General features: G+C 34.1%; 1 protein-coding gene across 2 annotated transcripts in view; it reads left to right on the forward strand.

The window, feature by feature from the left end:
- The window catches only part of LOC110096029 (polyadenylate-binding protein RBP47), a 43,190-nt gene that overhangs the window by 19,453 nt on the left and 5,995 nt on the right, over positions 1-17,742 (forward strand). The window contains exons 3-6 of one of the 2 annotated variants that reach the window (XM_020821781.2): positions 7,151-7,221; positions 7,304-7,434; positions 7,555-7,651; positions 9,468-9,808. In XM_020821781.2, the coding sequence (XP_020677440.1) occupies positions 7,151-7,221; positions 7,304-7,434; positions 7,555-7,651; positions 9,468-9,623 (455 nt within the window). In that variant the 3' untranslated portion in view covers positions 9,624-9,808. Of the gene's footprint in view, positions 1-7,150; positions 7,222-7,303; positions 7,435-7,554; positions 7,652-9,467; positions 9,809-15,815; positions 15,884-15,965; positions 16,097-16,213; positions 16,311-17,742 lie in introns of those variants that run through there. The other variant, XM_020821782.2, reaches the window with a different exon arrangement.

Genomic DNA, 17,742 nt, shown 5'->3' on the forward strand with positions numbered 1-17,742 from the left:
TCCTCTACCCCTAGCTTTGCTCAGTGGTTCATTTTATATGCAAACTCAGAAGGATTTATATGTATCTTATGCCATGTCTATAATAGTTATTTAGTTTTGGATTTTGATTGTTGTTAGATTTGATAATTCTAGTTAAGTTTTAGGTCCTCTATTTTAATCTCACGATGCTACCTAAAAGTCTTCAAGTCAAGGTTATGTTCTAGTCGTTCTAGTTACTTAAGATCTCTATATAAAAAAAATAGCATTGTTTATTATTTTTTCATGACATCATCTGCTTTTTACTATGTAAATCAATTTCTATCTTTTAATTGTATTTATTTCTAACAATTTCCATGGTGTTTATACCATGTCATGACGTGGATTATGTAAAGCAACATTTTAAACTTCAAACTTTTGACTAGGGTTGTAAACGAACCGAGCCAAGCCGAGCATCAATTTATCCATGTTCATGTTCATTTTTTATCAGCTTGTTCATGTTCGTTCGAGTTCGATCTGAGCTTTCATGTTCGTATTCAAGCTTGGTTCATTTAAGTTGACGGGTGTTCATACTTAGTTCATGTTCTATTTGTTTCTTTCTTATTGAGCTTTAAACGGATGAGCCTTATCAAGCTATAAACAAGCTCTACTTCTAAATATTCATTAGTTTAATGAACGAGCTTTATCGAGCATACTAACAAATATGTTTGCGAGCATTTCTAGCTATTGTTTCAAACTATCAAACAAGCTGTTCACGAATATGTTATTTTAATTATTTTGCTTCTTATCTAACAAGAATCAAGAATCCAGCTCGATAAAATCAAGCTTCTTATCGAGCTCCTAATGAACTTCTTATCGAGTATGTTCACGAGCTTTGGATAATGTTGTTCATGAACATAATGGGACAAACAAACAATTGTTGAAGCTTGTTTATTAAAGCATCGAGTATTTAATAAAATGTTTATGCTTGTTTGATTATTTAATTAAATGATCACGAGCAAGTTTTTATCGAGTCGAGCCTCGAGCAGCTTGTCAAATGCTCAGTTCATTTACAACCCTACCTTTGACAACTCAAGTACATACATGAGCAATAAATGATAAGTTCTATAGCTTTTAAATTGTAATAGATGTTCATATATTTGTTGGGCTATGCTCAAGATTGCTATTTTAGCAAAAGCTACACTCATGGCACACATATTTTTTCTTTCTTCTATGATAATCGTTACATCTTTTAGATGAGTATATTTTTAGTAGAATCCAAGTTGGATGGTTGAAATGGAGGAATGCATCAGGCCTGTTGTGTGATAAAAAGTAACCATCAAACTTAAGAGAGAATTCTATATGATAGTGGTGAGATCTGCCATGCTTTATGATGCAGAATGTTGGCTATTAAAAGAGAATCATAAAATTAAGTGTTGCAGAGATGAGGATGCTCAGGTGGATGAGCGGCTTCACTCTTAGAGATAGAATGCAAAATAAGTATATACGTGAAAAGGTTGGAGCAGCTCTAGTGGTTGATAATATTAGAGTGAGTAGCCTTAAATGGTTTGGACACATAAAATGTTGGCCTTCCGATGACTTGGTTAGGAGAGTAGATGTATTGGATTTGTCCAATGTTAAGAAAGGTAGAAGTAGATCGAAAAAGACTTGGCTGAAAAATATTAAAAATGACATTTAAAAAAAAAATGAGAATTTGACTCTTAATAGGACACATGGAGTAAAATGATTCATTTACCTGAACCCACGTAGTGGGATTAAGGCTTGATGTTGTATAATCATTACATCTTTATCGAATTTTCTTCTCATGTTACTCTATATAATTCTCTTTCCTTGGATGGTGTATTATTATGTTTTTGGTGAATATTTTTGGTGAAAAAGGATTCATGGAGCCAGCCCCATGTAGTGGGATAAAAGCTTGATGTTGTTGTTGTTGAAGATTTTCTGACTTGGGTTTATAGAACTATGATACAATATTGATATAAGCTTACAAAGTTGGGCTTGAGGACTCAAATTGTTTTATCATCCTGCAAACTTTCTGTATCATGGAGAAGAAAGAAAAGGAAATTGCCATTAGGAATTGGTACGTAGAGGATCAGTGATGTAAACAAGCGTGGACACATGAATACAAGGAAACCAAACTTCAAAGCCGAAAATCAAAAAATAAATTGACTTTTGGTGGCCATTCTGATCTTAGTTTACCCACACAACAGGAATAAGCAATTAGTTGTGCTAGCTAGAATTTATTGGGTTACTGGTGCTAGTTTGTAACACCCCACAATACCCCTTAGCAGTATTATAGAGTGACACAAATAAACATAACATTTTTTCCGCATTTAACATATAATATCAAACAACATTATATTTACTGCATAAACGAAAGCATCTGATAACTCCAATTACATCAAACAAATACTTATAGAGTCACTAATACAATCCTTAAATATTTCACCACTGAATTGTCTACATACCTCAGCTGTAAACTTACAAACAGAGCTATGCACTAGCATATAAAATGAAATTCCTCGCTCTGAAACCTATTTGATGCGACTTGTAAGCAAAAACAACAAATTGAATAAGAAGAAATTGCAGGAACACAAGTATGTGGGCTGATTTTATTACTTCTCCAATAATAGCGAAATATACGATTGAGTATCTACTATTCTAGAGGTAGATCGGCTATTCCACAAACCCTAGCCGCCGTTAGAAACAACTTCAAAAAGAACTATATCAAAAATAATCTCATAATGAAAGTAAAACAACTCAATTAACCCTAATATAATCCTTCTTATTTTCCTCATAAATCTGAATTCAATTTAGGCCTCTTTCCCTAAATAAAACCTTTTTTTAATTCAAATTAGTCATCTTTTCTTAAATTAAAACCTTCCTAAATAGCTCCCCCTTGATTTATCCTCCTTGTATAAGAATAATAGCTCCCCTGGGCCCCACAAGGGGACCCAAACTTCCCCCTCTTTCTCCCCTGGTTCCCCAGCCACATGGCCGGTTCAACCTCTGTTGAGCCGGGTTGGTCTGGGCCGTGCATATCAATTTCATATTTTGGCTCCATGCTTTTTATCTTTTTGCTATTTTGTATTTTATTTTGTTACTTGGCATTTTTTGGTTATTGTCTTTGTTATACTCATATCATTATCTTGTTAAAGGATTGCATTTTAAAGAAGTTCAAAATAAGCAGTAATTTATGTAGGAATTATTAAATTGAATTTAAATTAAATAGAAACATATTCAAATATGTTTTAAAGTTTAAATTCATCAATGTCTTGTTGTAATCTAATATTCGATCATTGGTCCAACTTTTGGAGCTTCAATTTTTTTTTTGTATGTGTTCAATTGATGATCCGATTGCGCGTATTGTTTACTGACAATATTTTCATTGATCTTAAAGGTCTGATATGAGAGTTTTTACCGTCGACAATTTTCTTGGAGAACTTTAAACCTCATCATACATCATCTCTCTAGTTTTTTTTTCATGATGTAATACTCAAATTGAGATCATAAATGATTTTATTGATCACCAATTGGAATTTGATTGTTCACCAACTGGAATTTGATCCTCAGATCACAGGTCTGCCATCAAGGAAGATTTCATTCATTTGAAATCATAACTTGTGGTGGGTGAATGCTGACTTTTCAACCTCCCAATTCTCTCACTTTTGTATTTTTGGCAATTGATATTTTAGGAAGTTTTAAAGAGATTTTAGAAACTTCTTTGGACATGTTAGGGTTTGTGGAGCTTGGGTAACATTTCATCTTTTGTAGTCTCTTGCAAAGGTCTAAAGTCATTCCCTGAGTATGCTACTTGATTTGACTTGATTATATATTGATGTATCCTCTTTTCAACTTGTCAAAACTGGAGATGCACTGATGTATTCTTATTTTTGTTCTTGTTTGAATTGATAAGTAGGTGGCTCTTCAAACTACTCTTTCAGTAATGAAGGCTTCTCCTCTTTTGAGAACTATTGCTCCAATGCTATTTTGAATTTTTTTTTCTTTTGGATGTCTTTGGATGTGTGGCTATTGCTATTCTAGTATTCTTTAATGGTCTTCAATTTGGTAGGATCAATCTTCAATCTGATGTCGTAAATACGCTCTATCTTGCTCCTTCATCAGCTTTTGCGTATGCATCTCACCTTTGTTGCCGAAGGTAGATAGCATGATTTTTTTTCTTTGTTCTTCATTAAAGCTAATTGCATAAATTTGAATTTCTAACCTGTATTGATAAGTTTATTTGCTTCCCTTGTTAGTACACCTTCCATCAGCTTTCTATCATTCTTTTTTTTTTTGGTTCGTAGAAATGTAATTCTTTTGTGAGCTGATGCCGATAAGGTAATTAATGGAGTACCGCAGACCTATCTTGAGTTAAGCTACGAAAGATAACTTAGTAGATGTTTAGTGGAACCACCTTGCATACCACTCAGCCCTTAGTGTTTGCAAACTTTCAGTGACACTGATGATCAATAAAGCAAACAACAATTGTTTGCGTAATCATCCACTACATCATAGTGGAAATATGCTTCTTTAGGCCTCACTTGGTTGGCATATTCATTGTGGAATTGTTGTGAACTCGTGGTTTGCTTCTTTCCTCATCTTCTTCTTGTCTCTTTGTTTTACTTCCAATGCATCTCTAAGACAAGACGGAACTTATAATATCCACAAATTTCAGATAATATTTCAATATTTTGCTTAAATGTCGAAATATTAAATTGTATGATAATTACAACAAATTTATGTTTCTTTAGAAGTTTAAATAATAAATACTTTTAAGATTAATATTAACAATTAATTAATGTTAGAGAAAAGAATCAAAATAGTCCCTCAACTCTTTGTGAAAGACTAAAATGTCCTCAACTCTTTTGAGGGACCAATTTGGCCCCTCATCTCCTTAAAAAAGGGTTTTTTCAGTCCTAACATCAAATTTTGAGGTTAATGGTGTTAAATTAATATGTATTTTGGTCATTTTTTAATTAAATTATTTATTAAATATAATTTTTAAATGAAAATTTTATTAAATATTTTTTAATAAAAATAATTAATAATTATAGTCTATAATGATCCTAAATTAAAATTAGAATTATTAATAATTTTTGAAATTAAAATTAAAATTATTAGTAAATTTTTTTTATTAAAGAATTGTTTAATAATTTTAAAAAAAAATTATTATTACTTTAAAATTATATTTAATAAATAATTTAATTAAAAAATGAATAAAATACCTTTTGATTTAACACCATTAATCCCAAAATTTGATGTTATGATAAAAAAGACTTTTTAAGGAGTTGAAGAACCAAATTGGTCCCTCATGTGAGTTATGGGTCATTTTAGTCCCTCACAAAGAGTTGAGGGATCATTTTGGTCCTTTTCTCATTAATGTTAATTAATTGTAACAATTATACTAACTAATATGCTAATTAAACTTTAATCTTAATATATTAGCTCCCTACTCCACTACAACATTAATACTTATATTATTTAATATCCACTTCTACTCAGCCATCCACTAATTAATGCATGCAACATATGTGATGAGCATTTTAGTGAAGTCCATGAACTGCTATTTCCATTCGATCATTTACTCATTGGTTGGCAGAGGGTTCGATTCTGTGTGCGGAAGGGAGTGGGAAGCATTGCTTGCGGGTTCTGTGAGCGGAAGCTGTGGGAGTGATGCTGTGAGGTAGCAGTGGCCATCAGGGAGTGCAGAATTCAGTGGAAGAAGAAGAAGAAAATGGGAGAAGAGAGTATTAAGGGAAAGAGAGCATCAGAATTCAAATAGTGAATGCAGAGGGGAAGTTTCGAGGTAAATGATTATTTTAGGATAAATTGATTTTATTCAAATCATTGGAGGAATGAGCAGTAGAGATTGAGATATGAATTGTAGGTAATTTACAAACGAAAAATGGTATGAGGTGTCAGATTTGAGGAGTCAACTCGTCACGGAGGTAAGTAATGCAATTTTAATTTAAAAAGTAAAAATGCTGTCATTTCTAGACATGTATACTTGTAGTTGACTGAATTAAAGGGAAGCAAACATTAAAGTTAATCATTTTGTTTGTTGTGTGAGTCTGCAACATAGCCTCACTACCATCTTATAGAATTTTCCCTTAAGTTTGAGGGGTACATTTCTATCACACAACAAGCCCGATGCATTCCGCCACTTCAACCATCCAACTTGAATTCTGCTGATAATATCCCCATCTATTTCACCATCACTCTGAACAATAGATCCAAGATATATGGTGAAATGATTAAGAGTTTTAAATGTTGAATGTTAAGAATGTTATGTTTTATGCATTACACCCTGCGTAATTGGTAAGGGGTATCGTGGGGTGCGACACAACTCACTTATTTTTTGCATATCTTCTTCATCTGTACCATGCACCATAATTTGACATTCTGATACCAACTTGATTCGTAGGCCAACCTTCTTTTAGTTTTGTCTTTTTGCAAATAATTTTTTTGTTCTTTATTTTTGAAATATAGCTATCAGTGTACCACAACAAGAAGCAATCCATGCAGCTGCAACGAACAGAACAAGCAAGGGGGTAGCAATCAGCTACAATGCCGTGGTCTACAGAAGCTAGAGGGGAATCATCAACATGCTTGAATTAAAAATGGGTTGCTATAGTGCAGAAGTGAGGGCTGTACAGAGAAGGAAAGGAACTTGGGAAGAATTTTAGATCTTTCATTGATTTTTAATTTTAAATTTCAATCCTTTAAATAGGCAATTATAATAGGATAAAATATAATCTTTTCCTAAACAAACTCCAAAGAAAAGAAAAAATTATAATTATAATAAAGATAAGGTTGAAATAAATGATAGTTCATGTAGTAATTATCTAAATTGAATCTAAATTTAAATACAAATTTATCCAAAGAAGTATAAAATTTTAAATTCATTCTTATCCTATTGTAATTTGAAATTTGATCCAACAATTCAATTTTTGGACCCTTAATCTGCCTTAATAAGATGTCCCATCGACTATCTGAGCAAGCCTATAGACTCCTAATAACATTTTCTTTGAACTCAGTGGCATAACATTTTCTTTGGTACGTGATTCCAATTAATCTTTGGTTGTACTGAATCTTGATTCTTGTCTTAGAAGTATTATAATTTTGTCATGTTTAACACCAAATGCTGAAATCTTCAGTCTTGTTTTTCTAGGTGGTTCAGGATATAACAGTGCATCTTCTGCACCGGGCTACCAATCAGATGGAGATTTCACTAATACAACAGTAAGCACAAATTCTTCCATGCGGCATTATAAACATTCTATTTCCAATTATATAGTTTTGGCTAATCTGTTCGGGTTTTTAGGTATTTGTGGGAGGACTTGACCCAAATGTTAGTGAAGACGAGCTTAAGCAGATCTTTTCTAAGCATGGCGATGTTGCCTCTGTGAAGGTTCCCGCTGGGAAGCAATGTGGCTTTGTACAATTTGTCCAAAGGTAACTTCATTTTTTCTCTACAATCATGTAAGACTTAAAGCTGATCAGAGATCAGATTTTGTTGTCATGCATCACCAGATTTATTGAATCATGGTTCTCACAACATAATTATTATGGCAGAAGCAATGCTGAATCTGCTTTGCAAGCGCTGAATGGAACACTCATAGGGAAGCAAACAGCACGTCTTTCATGGGGTCGCAATCCAGCTAATAAGCAGGTATGGGATCTTTGGATTCTCATTCTCCCAACATCAAGCGATGATCTAATGCATAAACCAAGTCATTAGATCTATAGTTTGTTCATCTGACATTTCTTTTCTTTAGTAATACATATTCTCCAAGTCTTTGTTATTCTGCCCTCTGGACAGCAGCTAGTCCTTGGACTTCAACCTGTGTCTCTCTCTGGAAGGGGCTCCCCGCCAGCTCTCCTCCTTGTTGTTACACAACCGCTGGCTGATGCCAGCAATTCCTTCTTAACCACTGTAGCAATCAGCTCTCCACCTTATTCTGTCATGCCACCTCATTGATCCCTGGGATTATTATTACCCCCTTGCTAACCTATTGGCTATCCTAATTATAATTAATTTTGTTTCATTCTCTAAGTGTGGTATATTTCATTCTAGAGGTTCTCCTAGATTTATCTAAATTCAGCACATATGATGGAATGAAAAACTCAAATCAATTTTCCAATTCTTGTTATGGTATCAAAGTCTTAGGCTTCGTTTGGGATGACTTTCTTGCCGCTTCTTAAAGTAGCTTTCTAATACAAAAATTAAAATTTTTGTACTAAAAAGTTGCTTCAAGAAGCAGTAAGAAAGCCGTGCCAAACAGGGCCTTAGACTTTTTCTTTGCATATTTATAAGCTGTAGCTTTCATCATCTGCATTGCCTAGAATTTGCAAGGCTTCATTGGTATAGGTTTCTTTTTTTTCTTTTCCGTATAATATTCTCACTTATAGCCTTCATTGCAACAACCTTATTTTTATCATTCTTTCACTTTGGAATCAATTATTACCACTTTTTTCCTTCCCATGGATCACAAAAATACCCAGGTTCTCTTGGTCCTTAGTTAATTTGGAAACTAGACTAACAACCCAAATTTAATGGGGGAGTTACAAAACATGCATTTAACGTATTATTTGAATGAAAAGAATTACCTTAAGTGGTCCTAAATTATTTGCATGTTCTTGGAGTGAAAAGCAGAATTTGAGCCATTCATTTAGTACTGAATCTTAACAAGGTAACTGTAATACCTCAAAAAAAAAAGTTCAATATTTTTTTTCTTAATTAGATTATGACGAAATAATAAATTCTATGAAAATTTCCAACAAGTTTATTTCCTAGAAACAAGATTTGTGAATATTTCACCTCTCACTCCATACAAATAATGTCTCCAAATCAAATTTTTAATGCAAACACCACTTTACCTAATTCTAAATCATGAATTGGATAATTCTTTTTATGAGGTTTCAAATGTGGAAGCATAGGCGATCACCTTTTTATTCTGCTTCAATACACAACTCAACTCTTTCAGATAAGCATTGCTGAACAATTGAAATCCTTCAGTTCCAGATAGAATTGTCAATATAGGTGCAGTTGTTAAACACTGTTTTAACTATAGAAAACTCTGCTCCCAATCATAAGTCCATTCAAATTTAATGTCTTTCTTGATCAACTTAGACATTCTCCATCCTCATTTGTTTGTGAGAATAGAATTTGTTAGTTTTTGGTACTCTTAATTCATATTCCTCCATTTTTTTAATAGTGAAATTATTTTGTGCCTCCTCACCTTAATGGATATAGGACATTTTTTACTGAACTACATAAATCTTGTTGCTCTTGTTTCTGCTTATCTCTAATTCTATTGTTTCTATATTATATTGAGTATGTGATGCTAGTTTAGTTATTCTAGATTAATTTGATTGCTCTTTTTTTGGTGATTTGGGCACTTCCATTGCAATATTTTTTTTATTTACTTAGAATATGAATTTATTTAGTTAAATACCACAAATTTCTTCTGCAAATTTGTTTTCAGTTGAGAGTGGAATCTATGAACCGGCGGAGCGGTGGGTACTATGGCGCACAAATCTATGGGGGATATGGCTATGCTGTGCCGTTTCAGCATCCTGGCATGTACGCTGCTGCTTATGGTCCTTACTCCACTTATGGTTTCCAGCAACAGGTGAGTTAGTGGCTTTATTTAAGCTGGCTTCCAGGTTATAGTGAGTAATGGAAAATAGATGCAGTGTAAAATACACCTACAAACCAGTACTATCTTTAGTTAATTCCTCAATTTCTGAGGATATTGCTCACATTCTTTGAAAATTTTGACTGATTGCTGGTAGAAAAAACTAGATTATTTGTACTGTACTGCAATTATGTGCTTGAATTGTTATCCATTCTTTCATAGAATACTTTGTTATTAGAATTGGTAATTTGCTATTTGGAATGCTAGAGGTATTAGATTTGATTTATGTTAAGAAAGGTAGGGGTAGACTTAAAAAGACTTGGTTAGAAAATATTAGGAATGATCTTTCTTTATTAGATTTAAACAAGAGTTTGACTTTTAATAGGACACAATGGAGAAAAAGGATTCATATAGCCGACCCCACGTAGTGGGATAAAGGCTTGTTGTTGTTGTTCTTCATTAAAGCTAATTGCATAAATTTGAATTTCTAATCTGTATTGATAAGTCTATTTGCTTCCATTGTTAGTACACCTTCCATCAGCTTTCTATCATTCTTTTTTTTTTGTTTCGTAGAAATGTAATTCTTTTGTGAGCTGATGCTGATAAGGTAATTAATGGAGTACCGCATACCTATCATGTGGATTTAAGCTGCGAAAGATAACTTAGTAAACCACCTTGCATACCATCTCAGCCCTTAGTGTTTGCAAACTTTAAGTGACACTGATGATCAATAAAGCAAACAACAATTGTTTGCGTCATCATCCACTACATCATAGTGGAAATATGCTCCGTTAGGTCCCACTTGGTTGGCATATTCATTGTGGAATTGTTGTGAACTAGTGGTTTGCTTCCTTCCTCATCTTCTTCTTGTCTCTTTGTTTTACTTCCAATGCATCTCTAAGACAAGAAGCAACTTATAATATCCAAAAATTTCAGATAATATTTCAATATTTTTCTTAAATAAATTATCTCTAAATAACAAATTTATGTTTCTTTAAAAGTTTAAATAATAAATACTTTTAAGATTAATATTAACAATTAATTAATGTTAGAGAAAGGAATCAAAATAGTCCCTCAACTCTTTGCTAAAGACTAAAATAGTCCTCAATTCTTTTGAGGGACCAATTTGACCCCTCTTCTCCTTAAAAAAGGGTATTTTTAGTACTAACATCAAAATTTTGAGGTTAATGGTGTTAAATTAATGGGTATTTTGGTATATAATTTTTAAGTAATAGTATTTTTCAAAAGAAAAAAATTATTAAATATTTTTAATAAAAAATATTAATAATTATAGTCTATAATGATCCTAAATTAAAATTAGAATTATCTATATTTTTTAATTAAAATTAGAATTATTAGTAATTTTTTTATTAAAGAATTGTTTAATATTTTTTTAAAATTATTATTACTTGAAAATTATATTTAAAAAATGAATAAAATACCTTTTGATTTAACACCATTAATCCAAAAATTTGATGTTATGACCAAAAATCTCTTTTTAAGGAGTTGAAGGACCAAATTGATCCCTCAAGTGAGTTATGGATCATTTTGGTCCCTCACAAAGAGTTGAGGGACCATTTTGATCCTTTTCTCATTAATGTTAAGTAATTGTAACAATTATACTAGCTAATATATTAATTAAACTTTAATCTTAATTTATTAGCTCCCTACTCCACTACAACATTAATACTTATATTAGTTAATATCCACTTCTACTCAGCCATCCACTAATTAATGCATGCAACAGATGTGATGAACATTTTAGTGAAGTCCATGAACTGCTATTTTCGTTCGATCATTCACGCACTTGTTAGAAGAGGGTTCGGTTCTGTGTGCGGAAGGGAGTGGGAAGCATTGCTTGCGGGTTCTGTAAGCGGAAGCCGTGGGAGTGATGCTGTGAGGGAGCAGTGGCCATCAGGGAGTGCAGAATTCAGTGGAAGAAGAAGACGAAGAAAAAGGGAGAAGAGAACATTAAGGGAAAGAGAGCATCGAAATTCAAATAGTGAATGCAAAGGGGAAGTTTCGAGGTAAATGATTATTTTAGGATAAATTGACTTTATTCAAATCATTGGAGGAATGAGCAGTGGAGATTGAGATATGAATTATAGGTAATTTACAAACAAAAAATGGTACGAGGTGCCAAATTCGAGGAGTCAACTCATTATGGAGGTAAGTAATGCAATTTTAATTTAAAAAGTAAATGCTGTCATCATAATTTAAAATTGCGCAATCCGAGGCACGCCTTTGTGCAATTTGCTCCAAAATAGCCTCAAAGCCTAGGCAATTCTTAGGCATCATGAGGCGTACGCCTCAGGTGGAATGAGGCGCGCCTCATTAGCATTTTTGCGCAATTTCCTTTGAGTCGTACACCTCTAATATGGGGGCCCACTTACTTAAAAAACCTCTTAAATTCTTCATTATGCCCACTTACCCGACCAAAGACCCACTTATCCGACCGAAGACGTCAACCGAAGCCGCGCATGAAGCACGTAGACGCCCGATCTGGCTCTCCCGCATGTTTCCGTCGCCTCTCTTGCCGGCGCCGCCTCGCACCGGTAAGTCCTTTGATTCCGGCTGCCCCTCTACATCACTTCTTCAAGTGTTCTTAGGATTTTTTTAAGTTTAGGATTTGATTTTTCAACTTATAGGAAAGCTAGGGTTTTAATTTTTTTGAGTTTTATTTTGCATTTGTGCTTTATGAAACATGGTTAGGGGCAATGAAAGGACAAATACGTCATTGCGACGTGATCTTTCTTGGAAATATAGTGTGCAAGTTGATGTAAGAGGTGGCGAGAAGACGTGTATTTAAAATGTATTTTTGTAATAAGGTGGTGAAGGGAGGAGTAACTCGCATGAAGGAATACTTATTCGGCTCACATAAGAATGTAGCACGTTGTGCGAATGTTCCGGATAAGGTGAACGAGGAAATTATAGCTTATATGAAAAAGAGCACCACGACCAAACATTTATGCAGGAGCAATTTGATGAAAGGGTCGAACATGATGCTTACTTCAGGAGCGAGAGTGGAAAGGGCTCTTCCTTCCACTATAAATAATAGAGGTGCACGGGGTCCTATGGACCAGTATATGACTAATCCAGGAGAGGATAGAGGATAAGCACAGATGATGCCTGCTGTTGGTATTAGAGAAAGTCGACGAAAGGTTTGTATGGATATTGACAGTTTTTTTTTTTTTTTTGAGAATGCCATATCATTTAATATTGCAACATTGCCGGCTTACTTCAATATGCTGCGGTCTGTAGGGTTGTATGACAGAGGGTTGAAGGCACTTTCCATGTACGAGTTGCAAACACGGATTTAGAAAGAGGACTTGCAGAACACAGAGCATAGCATTGATGAGATTAAACGAATATGGAGTGAGACTGGTGCTATCATTATGTCAGATGGATGGTCTGACATGAAGAGTAGGAGCTTGATGAATATTCTTGTCAACAATCCCTACGGCACGGTATTTTTACGATCAGTTGAAATTTCAAATGAGGTTTAAAATGTTGAATTCATTTTCAATTTATTAGATGGGGTTGTTGAGGAGATTGAGGAGCAATTGGTTGTTCAGGTGGTGACTGACAATGCCAGTGCATACAAAGCAGCTGGTCAGATGTTAATGGAGGAGTGGAAACACCTATATTGGACCCCCTGTGCAGCACACTGTATCGATCTCATATTGGAGGAACTTGGTGATTTACCTCAACACAAGAGCGCTCTTTCTAGTGCGAAGAAGATCACAAAGTTCATTTACAACCACTCATGGGTCTTAGCCTTAATGAGAAAGTTTTCAAAGAACGAAATCATTCGCCCTGCAACCACTAGGTTCGTTATTACATTTGTGCACTGCAAATCATTTTTAATTCCTCATACAAGTTTATTCTACAGGTTTGCCACATCTTATTTGACACTGCAGAGTCTACTGGATGTGAGACAACCTCTTGAAGCAATGTTTACATCGACACAATAGCTTAATTCTGCGTGGGGAAAGAAACCTCAGGGGAAGGAAATATGATGGCTAATTCTAAATGATAAATTTTGGACTAGTGTGACCTATGCCATATTGAGCACGAGACCCTTGGTACAAGTTCTACGTTTAGTGGATGCCGAGAAGAAACCAGCCATGGGTTTTATTTATAATGCTATGGATGAGGCAAATGAGTTGATTGCACATAACTTGGGAGGAGAGAAGGCAAGTTATAAAGAGATTTGAGATATCATTGATGCTCGGTGGGAGGTCCAGTTACACCGTTATCTACATGCAGTGACGTATTATCTCAATCCTCAATTTCAATATACAGAGATGAAATTCTCAAATCCGGAGGTGAAGTTTGGCTTGTATCATTGCATGGAACAACTAATACTGGGCCAGAACATCAGGGAGCTAGCATATTTAGAACTTGTTCTATTTCATAATAGGGAGGGATTTTTTGGTTTGCAAGCAGCAAAATCTACTATTGCTAAATGGTCTCCAGATATATATATTTTTGCAAAGTATCTGTACATGCATAACAATTTAATATTTTATGACAATAATCATTTTTATTGAATAGGGAAGAGAAAATTGAGTAACATTGAAGATGATAAAGATATGACATTCATAGATACAATTGAAGAAGAAGATTCCCTTGAAGAGCCATTTAGTGATGGGACATAATTTAATTTAATATGTTCTTTCTTATTTATACTTTGGGAGTTTTGATAGACTTATATTTTATGGTTATGTACTTTGGGACATGATTTTATTGCATCTATTTTCTTACTTTCCATTAATTTCACTTGTCATTTAGATATTTTTATTGTATGATAGAATCTTACTATTATTTACCTGCTAAAACCCTTAAATTCTCATTAACACAATTCTTCGTCCGTGAGGCTTACGCCTCACGCCGCCTCGAGGCTTACGCCTCGTCTCACGAACGAAAAACTCCTCGAAGCTGATTTACACAATTTTAAACCTTGGCTGTCATTTCTAGACATGTATACTTATATTTGATTGAATTAAAGGGAACAAACATTAAAGTTAATCATTTTGTTAGTTGTGTTTGAGTCTGCAGAGGTATGTAGATTGTTTGTTTAGGATTTCTTAGTGAACATGTAATGGTATTTATGATATAAGTGAAACTTTGTAGATGCTTACGTTTAGTTAGAAAATGTGTTGTGCTGTGGATGAGGAAAAAAAATTATATATATATATATATATATATATAGGGAAATGATTAAGAGTTTTAAATGTTGAATGTTAAGAATTTTCTAAGTTACACCCATCGTAATTGGTAAGGTATATCATGGGGTGCGACACAACTCTTTTTTTTTTTTTGCATCTCTTCTTCATCTGTACCATGCACCATAATTTGACATTCTGATACCAACTTGATTCGTAGGCCAACCTTCTTTTAGTTGTCTTTTTGCAAATAGTTTTTTTGTTCTTTATTTTTGAAATATAGCTATCAGGGTACCACAACAAGAAGCAATCCATGCAGCTGCAACAAACAGAACAAGCAAGGGGGTTGCAATCAGCTACAATGCCGTGGTCTACAGAAGCTGGAGGGGAATCATCAACATGCTTGAATTAAAAATGGCAAGGGGGTAAAAATCTGCTTCAATAACCAATTACTGGAGGCTTCCTTCCGTAGTTGCTATAGTGCAGAAGTGAGGGCTGTCAAGAGAAGGAAAGGAACTTGGGAAGAATTTTATATCTTTCATTGATTTTTAATTTTTAATTTCAATCCTTTAAATAGGCAATTATAATAGGATAAAATATAATCTTTTCCTAAACAAACTCCAAAAAAAGAAAAAAATTATACTTATAATAAAGATAAGGTTGAAATAAGTGATAGTTCATGTAGTAATTATCTAAACTGAATCTAAAGTTTAAATATAAATTTATCCAAAGAAGTATAAAATTTTAATTTCATTGTTATCCTATTGTAATTTGAAATTTGATCCAACAATTCAATTTTTGGACCCTTAATATGCCTTAATAAGATGTCCAATCGACCATCTGAGCAAGCCTATAGACTCCTAATAACATTTTCTTTGAACTCAGTGGCATAACATTTTCTTTGGTGACTGATTCCAATTAATCTTTGGTTATAGTGTTATACTGAATCTTGATTCTTGTCTTAGAAGTATTATAATTTTGTCATGTTTAACACCAAATGCTGAAATCTTCAATCTTGTTTTTCTAGGTGGTTCAGGATATAACAGTGCATCTGCACCGAGCTACCAATCAGATGGAGATTTCACAAACACAACAGTAAGCACAAATTCTTCCATACGGCATTATAAACATTCTATTTCCAATTATATAGTTTTGGCTAATCTGTTCGGTTTTTTAGGTATTTGTGGGAGGACTTGACCCAAATGTTAGTGAAGATGAGCTTAAGCAGATCTTTTCTAAGCATGGCGATGTTGCCTCTGTGAAGGTTCCGGCTGGGAAGCAATGTGGCTTTGTACAATTTGTCCAAAGGTAACTTCAATTTTTCTCTACAATCATGTAAGACTTAAAGCTGATCAGAGATCAGATTTTGTTGTCATGCATCACCAGATTTGAATCATGCTTCTCACAACATAATTATTATGGCAGAAGCAATGCTGAATCTGCTTTGCAAGCGCTGAATGGAACACTCATAGGGAAGCAAACAGCACGGCTTTCATGGGGTCGCAATCCAGCTAATAAGCAGGTAGGGGATCTTTGGATTCTCATTCTCTCAACATCAAGTGATGATCTAATGCATAAACCAAGTCATTAGATCTATACTTTGTTCATCTGACATTTCTTTTCTTTTGTAATACATATTCTCCAAGTCTTGTTATTCTAGAGATTTGATGTTGCTTTTTGTGAAATTAAAATCTGCAGCTCCGCCTTACCTTACTATGATTCTGCCCTCTGGACCGCAGCTAGCCCTTGGACTTCAGCCTTAGGCTTCGTGTGGGATGGCTTTCTTACTGCTTCTTAAAGCAGCTTTCTAGTTCAAAATTTTTAAGCTGCTTTAGGGAGCAATAAGAAAGCTGTCCCAAACGAAGCCTTAGTCTCTCTCTGGACGGGGCTTCCTGCCAGCTCTCCTCCTTGTTGTTACACAACCGCTGGCTGATGCCAGCAATTCCTTCTGAACCACTGTAGCAATCAGCTCTCCACCTTATTCTGTCATGCCACCTCATTGATCCCTGGGATTATTGTTACCCCCTTGCTAACCTATTGCCTATCCTAATTATGTTTTATTTTGTTTCATTCTCTAAGTGTGGTATATTTCATTCTAGAGGTTCTCCTAGACTTATCTAAATTCAGCACATATGATGGAATGAAAAACTCAAATCAATTTTCCAATTCTTGTTATGGTATCAAAGTCTTAGGCTTTTTCTTTGCATATTTATAAGCTGTAGCTTTCATCACCTGCATTGCCTAGACCTTGCAAGGCTTCATTGGTATAGGTTTCTTTTTTTTTTTTTTTCTTTTCCATATAATATGCTCACTTACTATGATGCACGGACACGGACACGGGACACAGCAATTTTTAAAAATATAGGACACGGGTGCTGCGTGGACACGACATAATAATTTTTTAATATAATATATAAAAATTAAGGTGACATTATAGTAAAAATGTCAAGCAATAATAAATCAATTTCATGATAAGTTGATACTTGTTTAGCTTATAACATAAAGATGTTTAATACAAAATGTCTAATACAACCACAAAAATATAAGCAAAAAATCATTTAGTACAACATGAAAGTCCAACTACTCAATATAGGGAATGATAGAAATAGATTCAGATGTTGGTCTTTGGCCTTCAATATCATCATCATTTAATATCATTGCTTCCAACTCTGATTCATCTAGAGAAAGATTTGCAACCTCCAATAATCCCATATCATCAAGGCACTCGAACTCATCTCCAGCAAGATCCCACATCTTGTTATCACCTGTTATATAAAGTTGGGTTTTCCTTGATAGAAGACGAAGATTTGTATGCACATAAACTAAATCTTCAGCACGTTGTGGAGTTATTTTATTCCTCTTCATTGATTGAATAAATGAGTATGTGCTCCAATTTCTCTCACAACATGAAGAGGATGATACTTGACCAAGAAGTTTTATTGCTATTATTTGAA

The sequence above is a fragment of the Dendrobium catenatum genome, unplaced genomic scaffold (genome assembly GCF_001605985.2).
Source record: "Dendrobium catenatum unplaced genomic scaffold, ASM160598v2 fragScaff_scaffold_1456, whole genome shotgun sequence".
In the NCBI taxonomy this organism is placed as follows: domain Eukaryota; kingdom Viridiplantae; phylum Streptophyta; class Magnoliopsida; order Asparagales; family Orchidaceae; genus Dendrobium; species Dendrobium catenatum.